Genomic DNA, 15,709 nt, shown 5'->3' with positions numbered 1-15,709 from the left:
AAAAACAGCAACAATCCTTACATCCCTATAGTGTGGATTTGGCTTCCTTCACTTAAAAGATGGGGAAACACATCAGTACAGATCTTCCAGCAAGCAAGGACAGGGCCAACATTCAAACTTAGGCATTTTACTTGATATTAACAATGTTTGAATTAAAATAAATGAAATTTATACTTTTTTCTTTTTAGCTTTGGCTTCAGTGAGAAAGTCACCATGAATGATCATGTCCCAGTTGGATTGTATGGAAATGGCTTCAAGTCAGGATCTATGCGTTTGGGTAAAGATGCAATGGTTTTTACCAAAAATGAAGAAAGCATGAGCGTGGGTTTCTTGTCTCAGACGTACTTGGAAGTCATAAAAGCAGAACATGTTGTTGTCCCAATTGTGTCATTCAACAAACAACATATCCTTTTGATTTTGAAATAGAAACTGAGGAAGTGGTCTGGACCATCCCATCCTTTTGGCCTCCTCTGGTTCTTGTTTTTAAATCATACCTTCCATTCTAGCTCTTGTTCCTATCCACTGCTTCTACTCTGCATCTGGGCTAAATGTTTGTCCCTCTCTGGTCTCTGTTGGAATTGTGCCATGGAAATACTCAATATAAGGTGATTGCATTTTTATTAAGCTTCCCAGAGCTCACCTTTTTATTTCAGTCTTTTTGTGGTCCGTAAGACTTATGGTCTGGCTTGAAATTTTCACCAACAACCATGGAAAACAAGATATCTTTAGGAAAATGTCTTCTGTATAAACATTCAAATATTTGAAATCATTAAATTTGTTAGGAGTCATAATATACTTGTTCATACTGCTTGTTCATTTGAAATCACGCTGTGATTTTAAAATTTAGAGGATAATTTAGTAGTTTTTCAGTTTGAGTTGATTTCCATATTGTAATTGAAAAATGTTATTGGTCTAAGTCTTTAACTTACGATATACGACAGGTATTAGATTCAACAGAATCAAAAGCAAGCCTTGCTGCAATTCTGGAACATTCTCTATTTTCTAAGGAACAGCAGTTACTGGCAGAACTTGATGCTATCATAGGCAAGAAGGGAACCAGGATCATCATTTGGAATCTCAGAAGGTAAATGAAACGGTAACCCTCAGCTGGTTAACCATTTGGGAAGTAAAGTGCATGGAGTAATTTCATTATGTTCATCCATTGTTACACCGAGTAGAAATGTATTGGAAGGTCCTCATTTTGTGGCATATTTAATGATTTACCTTTTCCCAAGAGTGTTTCATTGAGGCTTCTTTGGCTTCAATTTGAGATAATTTTATATTATTATAAATAAATTTCCTGGCCCTGCCACTCTATCTACATAGCACTGTTTTTTTTTTGCTCTTGGTTATACCATCCCTCTCCTCAAAAAAAAAAGACATGACAAGATAAAGCCCAGCCAACAGGTCCCAACTTGGTAAAGTTAGAAAAATCCTTTTGGTTTATTACATAAAGCTAAGCATGATTCAGCATCTGTTGAGAAAAGTAATATAGATGAGACTTCTGTGTTGCTAAATCTTTCTGAGGATAAAATCCTTTCCAAATGAAGCTATGAACTTTAGGGTGAGTGTATAATATTGAGAGATCTAATTGATCTGTTGAACAATAGGAGTTAAGCCGAAAAAGTGATAATCTTAAAATCCTTTAATTCTTATGCTTTTCTGACCTCTTGCATTCCCTTTTTCTTTTCTCTTCCTTTCTTCCCTACCCCTCCCATCTTCACCCCCATTTTTTTTTTTAAACTGAATTTTGAGGTACTTGCAGACTCCTGTGTAGTTGTAAGAAATCTCAGGTACTCCTTCCCCAGGTTCCCCCCAGTGGTAACATCTTGGAACACTGTACTAAGATAGTACTGTTGATACTGACATTGATACAGTAAGGACATTTTCATCAACTCAAGAACCCTTTTATATCCACACCCACTCCTTCCTTAATCCCTGCCAACTGCTAACATGTTTTTCCATTTCTATGTCTTTGTCATTTTAAAGAATATTATTATATAACTGGAATCATGTAGTGTGAAACCTTTTAGGATTGGCTTTTTTCATTCAGCTTAATTTTCTGAAGATTCAGGTTCTTGCGTGTGTCTGCTTGCTCCCTTTTTCTAGCTGAGCAGTAGTATTGCATTGTATGCTTGGACCACAGTGTGTTTACCAATCTAGTTGTTTACGATTTTCAGTTACTACAAATAAAGCTGTGAAATAAGTGCAGAGAGGTTTTTGTGGGAATATGGTCATCATTTTATTGGATAAATGCCCAGGAGTGTAATTGCTGGATCATATGGCAGTTGCTTGTTTAGTTTTTTAGGATGCTATCAGAATGTGGCTCTCTCATTTGACATTCCCACTGGTAACATGAGAGTAAATACAGTTTCTGCACCTTCCTGGACTCCTTGTCTTCCTTCCTCCCTCCAACTCCTCAGATCTTGACTCTTACCATGTATTTGTTTGTGCTTTGTTTTGTTAACTAAAGGTTACTTGCTTGCTTCTCTTATGGTGGAGTTAATATTTAGCTCTTTAAAAACTTTTTTTACAGCTACAAAAGTGCAACAGAGTTTGATTTTGATAAGGATAAATATGACATCAGAATCCCAGAAGATTTAGATGAGACAGCAGGGAAGAAAGGGTACAAGAAGCAGGAAAGGATGGACCAAATTGCCCCTGAGAGTGACTATTCCCTGAGGGTGCGTATTCTGCTCTCTGTGGGAGTGAGAAAACCATCAAATGATGGAAATTACATTATCCACTTGTGTTATAAATGCTGCCAGAAATCTCTAAATGAAAGTGTCTCAGACATGAAACAGTGTATTAAATTTGTCATGCTCATTGGCTGTTTTATTTTCTTAGAAAAGTTTTTAAATTGCAAAGTCATCAGGTCTACAGTGGTTGTAAAAGTTCTTTTACTGTGTGATTAATTATTTGAATTGGGAATATTGAATCAAGATGCCCTGGTGACCATATTGGTTAATTCAATCAAAATACCAAATTGTCCTTTTTAAAAATTAAAATATTCTAGAATACATGCATTAATCGGTACTCTAAAGCAATTTTACATATAGCCTACAGAAAATGTGCATTAATATAATTTTGTGGTAAATATATGTCAGATTTGACCTTAAAGTGAAATATGCTTTTAAGATTGAAAGAATTAATATCTCAATATAATAATGTTGATATGATAATACTACTGTTTCTTAGTCACTGTGAGACATGCAATACTGACTCTCCCCGCCCCTCTCCTTTTTCCCTTTTGGTCAACCACATCATGGCGTGTCAGATCTTCGTTCCCAAGCCAGGAACTACAGGCCTTCCGTGCCCCCTGCAGTGGAAGTGCAGAGTCCTAACTACTAGACCTCCAGAGACTTGCCCCATTCCCTTTTTTTGTATTAAAATTATCTCACAACCCAAGCTAAGGCTAACATTTAACATTGACAGCTTTACTATGTAACTTGTTCTGAGATTTCAGCAATTACAATGGCAGATGTTCCTATTTCTTGCCTTACCCCAGTGTGATAGGGAAGTATCTTAGTGGTTAAGAAAGCCTTTCTCAAGAATATCCAGAAACAGCCAGAGCAGATGGAATAGTTTTAGTATACCACAAAGTAAAATGTCTTAAAATATCGGTAATAAATTTTATAAGTGACAAAACACTACTTTTGAAATCAGGAGTCAGGAGGAAAAAAGTGAGAGAAATGTTCAAATTTTAGTTTCGTATTGAATTTTTCATATTAATATATCCTTATTGAGTTGTTCACTTCATTTCCTTTAGAGACTTCTGATAGCTTGCAGGCAGGCACAAGAGATCATATTCTAACATGTTTTAAGATGCTAAGTTTGGTTACTATTCTCAAGTATCTAAGCTCTGATGCATTAAGAATTAAAAACACATGTACCCTCACAGCGCAGTGGTTAGGACTCGGTGCTTTCAAACTGATTGTTCAGGTTCGGTCCCAGTCAGGGTACTAAAAAATAAAAGAATTGAAAGCACATTTGGATGACTGCTGATTGTTACAGTTCCATATGGAAAAAGTGTTGTCTGTCCACTCCCGTTAAATACTGCTGCATTTCTTTTTCTTTTCAAACTTACAATAGTCCCCTTTGTTTATATTAGATTTTTGCTTATTTCTGCACAAGTAAAATTTATTGATGGTTTAAAATTACAATAACAATATATGTTTTGACAGCAGAGTCAGAAAATATAGGTCCTTTTTTGTATATATAGACATTTTTTACAAATTTATTTATTTATTTTAATTGGTTTTTGCCATATATCAACATGAATCAGCCACGGGTGCACATTTATTCCCCCCCCCTCCACCCCCCTCTCTGGTTTGTCCCAGAGCACCGACTTGGAGTGCCCTGCTTCATGCATTGGACTTGCACTGGTCATCTGGTAAAATGAGATTATACCATACATGCTCTTTTTAAACTTTTTTCCACATAACTTATCAGCATCTATGTGGGTCAGTTGATTGTTTTCTGTAAACCCTTTTTACTGGCTCCAGTATATTGAGCTTGTTTTTAATACAGTAATCCAATACTAACTACAGCACCTTTATAGTCTGTAGTATTTTATTGAAGAGTTAGTATTTTATTGTCAAAGCACTGTGGTAGCTTTCTTTTTAAAAACATATTAAGTAATGTTGAACAAATGCATTGGTAATTATTCAGAAACGACAGTCAGTTGTTGTGTGTCTTTGCAGGCTTACTGCAGTATATTATATCTAAAGCCACGAATGCAGATCATCTTGCGTGGACAGAAAGTAAAGACCCAGCTAGTTTCGAAGAGTCTTGCCTACATTGAACGTGATATTTATCGACCCAAGTTTTTAGTATCCTTTACTTTGTTACGATGCTGTGTGTATATATATATAGAGAGAGAGAGATCAAGTGTATTTCCCTTCCCCACTTCTCTTTTTATCCTGACAACAGATTCTAATGCTGTCCAACTTTGCCCTTTTTTATGCACCGTTGAACTCTATGAAATAGAGAGGATGAATTAAAGAAAGTGAGATGGTGTGTTCAGAAATCCTTAACATTTAAGACTAATAAAACTGTGAGAATTACTTTTGGATTCAATTGCAGAAATAAAGATCATTACGGAATAATGATGTATCACAGAAATAGACTCATCAAAGCTTATGAAAAAGTTGGATGTCAGTTAAAGGTAAGCTTATATCTGAAAATGTCTGAATCTTTTGTAAAAGTTAGGATAACATGTTTCGGGTCAAACATGAAATAATGTGCTTTTTGCCTAATGATTTTTATTTATTTGTCTTAAAATATGTATTTATTTGGCTGCTCCGTTTCTTAGTTGTGGGATTTCTTCGTTGTGGCATATAGGATCTTTAGTTGCGGCACGTGGGATCCAGGTCCCTGAACAGGGATCGAACCCAGGCCCCATGCATTGAGAGTGCGGAGTCTTAGCCACTGGACCACCATGGAAGCCCCCTGCCTTTGCCTCAACTTCTAATATCAGTGTTTTTAACAGCATTGGTGTGGGGCTTGACCGTAGAGCACTTGTGTATTATTTTCTAATTTGGTCTTGAATAATCTTACAAGGAGGACAGAGCATTTTCTCTGTTTTACAGATGAGGAAATTGGGGCTCATATGTAGCTTGCCTTAGATCTAAAGATGAGTGTGGCTCTCAGGCACAGATTCATATCTTGTCGCTACACTTGGATAAGGATCCTGGATTATTTTATATGAGAATAAAATTGATCGATTTTAATTCATTGTTGCTGCAGTAGCCTAAAAAATAGTATCTGATAGGTGATTTACTTTTCTGGAGTTAGTTCCTAAATATGTTAGAATTTTCCTCCTAAACCACTTTCATTTTTGTAGAGTTCAGTTTAGGATGATGAACATTGCCTACTGTGTCAGTCTGTTTATCTTTTACATGTTTCCACAGAAAGGTTTTTTTGATGTGTGTGTGCTACGAATTTAGTGTTAAATTCTAAAATTCAGCTGTGTTAAAAAGATTTTAAGTCCAGGCATATTTTGTTTTCCAGTTCCATGATTTTCATTTTCTGCTCATTTTATTTTACTCTGAATTCTTTGCAACAGTGTAGATGGACCTGAAGAGTATTATGCTTAGTGAAATGTATTAGAAAAAGACAAAAGACTGTATTATCATTTACGTGTGGAATCAAAAAAATAAACAACTCAATAAATGTGATGAAACAGAAATAGACTCAAATATGGAGAAGAAACTAGTGATTACCAGTGGGCACAGGGTGGTGGGGAGAGATGAGGCAGGGGATTAAGAGGCAGACTACTATGTATAAAATAAGCTATAAGGATGTATTGTACAGCAGAGGAAATGTAGCCAATATTTAATAGTAACTTTAAATGGAGTATAATTAAAAATATTGGATGTGTCATATACCTGAAACTAGCATAGTATTGTTAATCAGCTATACTTCAGTTTTTCAAATTGGGATTCAAAAAAACCAATAGGGTCTGCTACAAAATCCACATTTTTTTTTCTTTTAATGAATTTGACATAAGTAAGATGTGTAGCTCATTTTTCTAGCCCAGCTAAATTTGTGTTATTTTTGGTTAAGTTTGACCTCATAAAGAAATAAGCTTTTACAGCCAACTTTTAATGTTTTTCTGTACCAGAAGATGAACTGGTCCAGTATTTGGATTCAGTAAACAATTTATTAAGTATTTGGTATGATTTGCCGTGCTAGATGTCAGCAGAAAAAAAGGAAAAGATACACATGCCCCCAGAGCTCTTTTTGCTGAGGGGAATATGGTATCTCCTTGGAGCATCAGGCTTCCCTGATAGCTCAGTTGGTAAAGAATCCGCCTGCAGTGCAGGAGACCCCGGTTTGATTCCTGGGTCTGGAAGATCCATTGGAGAAGGGATAGGCTATCCACTCCAGTATTCTGGCCTGGAGAATTCCAGGGACTGTATAGTCCATGGGGTCACAAAGAGTTGGACATGACTGACCAACTTTCACTTTCACTTGGAGCATCAGAATGGGCTTCTTGGAGAAAGTGGTGATTGAGAGGAGACTGAGTTAATTTACTGTTTTGGAAGGTCTAACAAGAGTTTTCTAGGTCCAGAAAAGAAGGTCTGCAAAGGAAAAGAAAGAGGCTTCTGAGAGAATGGCAACCTTAAAGGGATTATTTGGACCAGATGGGCTTCCCTGGTGGTTCAGCTGTTAAAGAATCTACCCAGCAATGTTAAAGAATCCCCTGCAGTGTGAGAGACCTGGGTTCGATCCCTGGGTTAGAAAGATCCCCTGGAGAAGGGATAGGCTATCCACTCCAGTATTCTGGCCTGGAGACTTCCATAGACTGTATAATCCATGGGGTCTCAAGAGTCAGACACGACTGAGTGACTTTCACTTCACTTTGGACCAGATGGTAATTGGGAATGCAGTAATGGGGAGAGAGGAAGGTAAGGCCAGAAACAACATGAAAAGAACTATAAGTGAAAAAAAAAAAAAGAACTATAAGTGAAGGGTGCTGTGATTTACAACTTGTATGAAATGAGGAACCACAGATGGCTTTTAGTAGAGTCACATTGTGATTAGGTTTTTATGGTTTTGACTATAGCTGTATCTATGAAAATTTTCTTTTTATGTGTCAGTATTTTACTTTTTATCATTGTACTTAGACTCAGCTACACTTACGAATAAAATACACATGTTGATCACATATAGATAATCAGAATATGATTCAGATATGTTGAGTTCAATATTTTAGCTAGCAGGTTTAAAAAATAAATTATGTCAGTTGAATTTAAAGTTTTTATTTCATCACAATTAGCAACTGAATATGTAACTTTGGATAAATGACTTTAATTTCTATCTAGCAAACGTATGGAATATTAATGTGCCAGAGCCTTTGCTAGGCCCTGATATAGGAAGGAGTTAGTTGTGGTTTCTGCCTGCTAAGATACTGCATCCCAGTAGAGAGGGGTTTTTTCCCCTTGTATAAAACTGGGAATGATAATACTTGTCTTAAGTGAATGCTTGACAGTGGAAGTGGTTTTGGAGGAAAGCTATTACATTTTTAGGAATTATCTCCCCCAGAAGTAAGTTACACTCCAGATACTGTTATTCAGTCTAAATGTCATAAGAATCATGAGATTATATAGGAAAATGTTTCATAAAGTTCTTAAATTTTGGTGAAGGAATAATTGTTTTGAGCATCATGAAGCGCTTCCCTTGTGGCTCAGGTGGTAAAGAATCCGCCTGCAGTGCAGGAGTATCATATCTAATGTTTAAAATGCCAATTTCATTTTCTTTTTCAGGCAAACAACATGGGTGTTGGAGTAGTGGGGATTATAGACTGCTATTTCCTAAAACCAACTCATAATAAACAAGATTTCGATTATACTAATGAATACAGGTATGTTACCTATTAAAATGATTGATGACTGACTTTTACAATTTATTTTGGAAATACTTCCTTAACTTTTTCTAAGCTAAATTTGTTTTTCTTTTGTGGGAGGCTTACCTAGAAAACACATGTAATCATTGTTTTCCACCCTAGGAATTATATTCTACTCCATCGCAAATAGAAATATATTCTCCTCTGTCTTTACTAATGAAATATTTCTGAGATTTGTACTAAATAGAAGAAGTTCATGCTTTCTTGGTAACATTTTTTTGTGTAGTATAAAATCTAGAAATTTCCATCTTGGATGGGAACATCAAGAAAGTTTAGTCCTCTGTACTTTAGACAGAAATACTCCTATCTTCTAAGAAGGATTAGAAGCCATAAAGTAAATATGATCATCAATTTTACTTGTAAATTTAGGAAGCACCAACAGCTGTCCTAATGAGCATATATTACAGAATAGAATGCAAACTTCTTATAAATAAAGAACAAATAAAGTGGAAGGAAAGGAATAATAGCAGAATCAGCAAATTAGGAAACACATGATAGAGAAAATCAGTAACTATATCATTCAGAGTATAGTCCTGAGACTACAGCTACCTCTGTTGTTTAAACAAAGAAAATATAAGGAGCTGTTAACCACAGTAGTAGAAGGTGATTGCTCAAAGGGTTAAAAAGGACAGTAGCTTGTCCAGAACTGTCAGGAGCAAAAATACAACTGTTACCTCTGGGTTGAAAAAGAGTAGACAGTAAAGGAACTAGGAGAGGGTTCCCAGTCCCAGCAGTCAGAGGTTCAGATCCCGGTAGAGGTTGTGACCGACACAGGAACACAGTACCTGCCGTGGCAGGGAGCTTGCCAGAAGGCCCGATCAGTCTCTGTCTGTAGACATGGCCTGCTGTTGGCAGGAGATGTGGGGCTGAGTTGTCCTTAGAGGAAACCTGTCTCTGCCCAGGGGTGTGTGTAGGCTGGAACAGTCTCTGCTGCTGGAGCAAAGAGGGTGGCCTGAGAGCACAGCTGGAGCTCCTCCGGAAGGGCCACCGGGTTGAGATTCAGAAAGTAGTTAGTGGGTTGGTTGGCAGCATACTTTCTCAGCAGAGGACCTGAAGTACTAGTATTTTCTGTCTTATTCCTGGTGACCCTGGCTCCGTTCTATGAACTTTTAAAGATACTTAGAAGATTGCCATGACTCTGAGTGTTACTTAACTGAACATTTTGGAGAACCTTCCACTCTGCCCTCCCCACTCCCTAGTGTTCACATGATCAATAAATACTAGGTTGCTTATGCTTTCTTTGTGTTTGACAGAGATTTAATCTTTATCATTTTTTTTTCTTGAATTGATTTTATAATTTACTTCTTTTTGAGGTTAACAATAACAGCACTAGGAGATAAGCTGAATGATTACTGGAATGAAATGAAGGTGAAAAAACATGCAGAATATCCTCTAAACTTGCCAGTTGATATTCAGTAAGTACATTTAAAAAATTATTGACTTTAATATCAGGATATGGTATTGGAGGGCTGGCGGTTGTACAGTGTTCATAAACTTTGGAATCTAATTCATGGTAAGAAATAAGTCCCACAGCTCAAATCAGCATACTGTAAGATGAACATATGCATTTATACACAAAAGATTCTTGAAACAGTATTTACCTGTATTATTAGTGTTGATAACACTTATTTTATTTAAAAATGCTCATCTTGACCCACTAAAGTGACTTCATGATCCACTAATAGGTTGTATCTCATAGTTTGAAAATCTCTGGTCTTGTGTAATAGGATCGAGAGCCTAAAGCCAGATTTCAGATTACATTGTAGTTCTTGCTTAAGTAGCTGTGTGACATTGAACATGTTATTTGACCTCTTACAAGCTTCTATTTTATCATTTGTAAAATGGGAACAGTAATAGTCTTTACCTCGTAGAGTTGTAAGAATGAAAAGATAATAGTGCTCCACAGTGAAACACATAAGCCCTCTGAATGAATAATAACTCTGTGTACTGATGGAAGGATGTCCAAGATAGATAACGGAAAACAAAAAGGATGCAACTCAGTGTCTTAATTTTTCCATTGTGTAGGTTTTTTATTGTCCACATACATATGCATACTTTTATAAGCATAGAAAATTTCTACCAGGATTAAAGAAGTAAGCAATAATAACCTCCTGAAACAAGGGGTTTATATTTACTCTATAAAATTTTGGATTGTTTGAAGTTTCTATAAAACCATTTAAATGTATTTTTTAAAACTAGATTTTAAAAGTTACTAGCGTTAAGGTGAATTATTTGTATGTTAAATGAGTCTACGTAAATTCTTTGCAGGATCATAGTAATTTTTGAATGATAAAAATGTGAAAGCCTTATTTTATGAACTAAAGAAATACGCAAATTTAAGTTGTTCAGAGATATGCTATAGTAGAGGGTAAAATGTAATACAGTTATGAAAATTGCTTAAACTGCAATAACACAACTTGCCTGTTTTCTGTACTTGAGTTGTTATTGTGCTAAGAAGTATATTGGATTTGACACTACAGATGCTAACTTAATATGAATTTCGGAGTAAGTCATTTGTAGTATTTTCTTAGGTTTTTGAGTTCTTACTATAGAAAAAAATTAATAATGTGCTATTAAACAAGACATTTAAATCACTTTGTTTAAATTAGTCTGTCACTTCAATAGTAGCCAGAATTGTTTTTAAAAACTAATTGTCCACCAAAGTAGTTATGTTACGGAATTTTCAGGGACAGAATTAATAGAATTTTGCGGGAGAAAGTCCAGTGGAAAGTCCAGTGAAGTACTTAGGTCGGTGAAAGTGAAGTCGTTCAGTCATGTCCTACTCTTTGTGACCCCATGGACGATAACCTACCAGGCTCCTGGTCCATGGGATTTTCCAGGCAAGAATACTGAAGTGGGCTGCCATTTCCTTCTCCAGTGGATCTTCCCAACCCAGGGGTCAAACCCAGGTCTCCTGCACTGCAGACAGACACTTTACCGTCTGAGCCACTAAGGAGGCCCTAATACTTAGGTCGGTATTTCCATGTTAACATTGAGCTGTTATTTTGTTACAGGAAACGTCCTGATCAGACATGGGTTCAATGTGATTCCTGTCTAAAGTGGCGAAAATTACCAGATGGGATAGATCAACTTCCAGAAAAATGGTATTGCTCCAATAACCCTGACCCACAGTTCAGGTACCATATAGTTGGTAGTACCCTTTTTTGGAAAGGCAGAAACTACTGTTCAAGATGTATGAATAGGCACTGGTGACGTGTTATTCCCATGTGATTTTTCTGACTAGAAATTGTGACGTTCCAGAAGAACCTGAAGATGAAGATGTGGTGCATCCCACTTACGAGAAAACCTACAAAAAGAAGTGAGTGTTATATTAATGTATGTGGGAGGATAAAACCCAGATCATCCGCAGTGCTTTGTCTGCAGCATCAGTCAGTGCGTCTCTGAGAGACAGCAGTATAGCCACAAAAGATGACTCCAAGGTGTGGAGTGTATACCATCAAGTGCTTTTTAAGTTTATGCTGTGGATACCTGCTGGTTATTGCTGTCCTGTCTACAAGATACTTTGCATATGTGGTATAGTTTTGTCTTTTTGGGCGAAACACCAATGAATCAGAAGTGAATACAGCCCTTTTAACAGAGAAGGTGAAACGTGTGTCGTTACCAGTGTGAAGTTGACGACTCCTGTAAAAGGCCTGACTCTGTCCTGTGAAGAAGCCCATAAGGATAAATTCCTTTGGCTGGGGACATGGATCAGGAAAATTCCTGATGGGTGGAATTTGTTGGGTGGAGAGCAATGGGATTTGTTGGGTGGAGAGCAATGGTTTGTTCAGCTTAACCAGAGTAAATAATGTGAATGGACCTAATGGAGAATAGAGGTGCAGAGAGAAGCTGGGAACAGCAGTGAGCCACGGGGAACATTAGGCTTATGTACTGCTCGTGGAAGGTCGAGTTCATGAAGATTTATAGTGCACTATTCTTGAAGATAAAGTTTGAAGCAAGATTGGAAGACATTAGGGTGTTACTGAGATAAGAGGTAGAAAGCACCTACCTGCCTAGGGCTCAGCCCTGATTATAAGGACACTGAAGCAGAGTTCAGTGTACCTACCTGTCTTAGTGACTTAGTAGAAGTGGCAAGTATGTCATTGGAAAACAACTGGAAAATGAAGTAAATTTAAATTTGTTCATTTTTCTTTTTCTTTTTTCTCTCTCTCTTTTTTTTTTTAAGAGACAGGGAAAAGTTCAGGATCAGACAACTGGAAACAGCCCCTCGGGTAATGAGGCCTTCCATGTTACAGCTGTGTCCTGGATTGGGTGGTGATTAACTTAGTACTCAACTTTAAACTTAGGAGTTATATAGCAGATTGAAGCAATCTTGTTCATTGAGTTCACATTCTCTCTCTTCTTGTACCCACTTCTTACCCTCTTTCCCAACCCTGCCTTCCTAACCCAACAACTTCACTCAGATGGTTCAATTTATTCTTAAGTTGGGCATCTGGGGAAAGACAGATGTTCTTTTAAGAATCTTCTCGTTAGGTAGACAGTCAAGGAAAAATTAATAGGAACACCCAGGGGGCTGCATTCTAGTACTGACTTAGACCAAAGCTACATCATTGACCCTCCCTCCTGTTCTCTCTCTTTTTTTAATTGAAAGTATAGTTTATTTTGTAATATTAGTTTCTGGTGTGCAGCATGTGATTCAGAATTTTTACAGATAATACTCCAATAAAAGTGACTACAAAACAATGGCTATAGTTTCCTGTGCTGTTCAATAATATATCCTTATTGCTTGTCTCTTTTATATATAGTAATTTGCCTCTCTTAATCCCATAGCCCTATCTTGCTTAATGGTGGTGAGCTTTTTTTTGGTGTGTTAAGTAGGTAGTTGTACTTCTTATATAGGAAGTTGTGGGCTGCTGCATTGGTATATGTATGCTTATCAATACATTGAAATGTTTTCTTATATAAAGGCTGAGGGTTTGAGAGTGAGAACAGAACTGGGAGAAAAAGAATAGTGGGCTTAGGTTTTTTAAAGGCAGTGTCTTTGTGACTTTATCTTCCTTTATATTTATGTTTCTTTCTCTTGGAAAAATGTTTTTATTACGTATCTGTGTAAGCTCTCTATATAATCCAAGGTCAACAGATCTTTCTGTAAAAGTCCAGGTGGTATTTTAGGCTCTGTGGACCCCACATACAGTCTCCGTGGCGTATTCATTCTTTGTTTTGTTCATGCGTTTAAAAATGCGAAACCAGTCTTGACTGACTTGCAGGCTGGACTTGGCTCTTTGTCGCTCCCTGGTGCAGTGTACACAGCACAAGCTCACGTGGTTAGGATAGTTCTCAGTGCCTCTGGTTTAGGGAACGGGGAAAAAGTACTTTGTGTTTGGGACAGGACACATTTTAAAATCTCTTCTTAAGATCAGTTTTTTTTTCCTTCAACAGATTCATGCCGAACTCCTGTTTCCAAAAACCCCTGTGTCAAGTCAAACCTTTACTCCCGTTAAGGAAGGTGTTCCACGAGGACATCTTTCAGAAGTAGCAAATACTTACTCAACAAGGCTTATAAATCATCATCGGGGTTCACCCCAGTCTGAACCTGAGAATAACAGGTCAGTGGCTAAAATGTGTTTTTCGACTTGGGAAACAAGTATGAGACAGCCTTTACTTGACACTTTTATGGCAATAATGCACTGCTAAGAAAGTGTAGTTTATACGCATATTAAACAATTCTTACGGATGAGTTGGTTTTTGTTCAGTTGCTAAGTCATGTCCGACTCTTTTGCAACCCCATGGATTGTAGCGCGCCAGGCTCCTTCTGTCCATGGGATTTCTCAGGCAAGGATACTGGAGTGGGTTGCCATTTCCTAAACCAGGGGATCTTCCCGATCCAGGAATCAAACCCATGTCTCCTGGGTGGGCAGGCGGATTCTTTACTGCTGCGCCACAAGGGAAGCCATAAGGATGAGGTATTTTGCTTTTATTGTCTAAACTTACCTCTACCCTACTTATGTTACTGTTTAAATCAATTAAAAGAATATTTTTTTTTCATTGTGGAAATTGATCGTATTGTCACTTCTTTGCAGTTCTGTATAGTGAGGAAATTCCTGCTTTTAAGATTATCGGTATCTGAGTAAAGAAGAACACGAAGCAATGGCAGCTCACAGTGCAACAGTATAATGTCAGCTGTGACCCATACGTTCTCAGCATAGCCCGTGACATGTTATGTACTTGGATGAGTGGAATGAAGAAGGAGAGAAAGATGTATGATAACCTGAAGTGAACAGTTAGCGCTCTTGACCGGAATGGTCAGGGAATGCTTTATGAGGAGGCGGTGCTAGGTTGGTTCCTGAAATTCTAAAAGCAGTACTCTGCACAGGTTGCCTTGACAAAGTGAACAGAAGGCACACAGGTGAAGAGTGAAGACTGTGATGCCAGTTAACTAACGCATCAGACTCTGTGTGGATTTGTTGTTTGAAGAGAAACACTGAAACGAGATTCTCTGAAATAGTGATACCAGACGTTCTGAGAGGTTTTTCTTTAATTTGTTAATTTCTTTTTGTCTGTGCTGGGTCTTCGCCACTGCGAGGGCTTTTTCTCTAGTTGCGGTGCACGAGCCTCTCGTCGTGCAGTGGCCCCTCTACTTGTGGAGCAGGCTCCAGGGCTGGCGGGCTTCGGTAGTCATAGCATGTGGACCCAGCAGTTGTGTGTGGGCCCCGCTGCCCCAAGGCATGTGGGATCCTCCTGGGTTAGGAATTGAACCCACGTCTCCTGTACTCGCAGGTGGATTCTTTACCACTGAGCCGCCAGGGAAGGCCTTCAAAAGAATTTTTGAAAGTTGAGAAAAGATTCAAAATAACTGCCTTTATGCATATATACATCATGGAGGGCATGTTTTGAAATAGTTTGCTGTTTATATATAGCCTGCATTTTGAGATCTTGTTTTGTGGCTGGATTGCTGCTTAACTGAGAACATGTGTGAATTTTTTTAAACTAGTCTCCATGATATTCTTGGCTTTTCTTCATAAAGCTGGTTCCAGACAAAGTAAGAAAAAAGTAAATTTTTTGTAATGTTTACAGACAAGGTAATAGAATTTATCTTTAAAAGTGACTACCATCACTAGAGGAGGGTATGACAACCCACTCCAGTATTCTTGCCTGGAGAATCCGGTGGACAGAGGAGCCTGGCAGGCTGCAGTCCATGGGGTCGCAAAGAGTCAGACAGGACTGAAGCGACTTGAGTGCACACACATAGCCACCAAAATGGTAGAAGAGAACAGAGCGAGATTTTTCATTTGTAAACCTCTGTTCCTAAATTCATAGAGCCAAAGTCTATGGGGAGAT

At 37.7% G+C, this 15,709-nt stretch overlaps 1 protein-coding gene across 1 annotated transcript in view; it reads left to right on the top strand.

Annotated features, from left to right (window-relative positions):
* Window positions 1-15,709, top strand: part of MORC3 (MORC family CW-type zinc finger 3) — a 42,531-nt gene that overhangs the window by 16,488 nt on the left and 10,334 nt on the right. Inside the window, exons 4-14 of the mRNA XM_005910459.3 lie at window positions 189-403; window positions 937-1,084; window positions 2,537-2,684; window positions 4,704-4,832; window positions 5,045-5,167; window positions 8,271-8,368; window positions 9,724-9,825; window positions 11,425-11,547; window positions 11,655-11,729; window positions 12,597-12,642; window positions 13,811-13,977. Of these exons, the coding sequence (XP_005910521.2) occupies window positions 189-403; window positions 937-1,084; window positions 2,537-2,684; window positions 4,704-4,832; window positions 5,045-5,167; window positions 8,271-8,368; window positions 9,724-9,825; window positions 11,425-11,547; window positions 11,655-11,729; window positions 12,597-12,642; window positions 13,811-13,977 (1,374 nt within the window). The remainder of the gene's footprint in view (window positions 1-188; window positions 404-936; window positions 1,085-2,536; window positions 2,685-4,703; window positions 4,833-5,044; window positions 5,168-8,270; window positions 8,369-9,723; window positions 9,826-11,424; window positions 11,548-11,654; window positions 11,730-12,596; window positions 12,643-13,810; window positions 13,978-15,709) is intronic.

Source organism: Bos mutus, chromosome 1 (assembly GCF_027580195.1).
Source record: "Bos mutus isolate GX-2022 chromosome 1, NWIPB_WYAK_1.1, whole genome shotgun sequence".
Lineage (NCBI taxonomy): Eukaryota > Metazoa > Chordata > Mammalia > Artiodactyla > Bovidae > Bos > Bos mutus.
The sequence above is the reverse complement of the archived record's forward strand: the minus strand, read 5'-3'. Positions and strand labels throughout refer to the sequence as shown.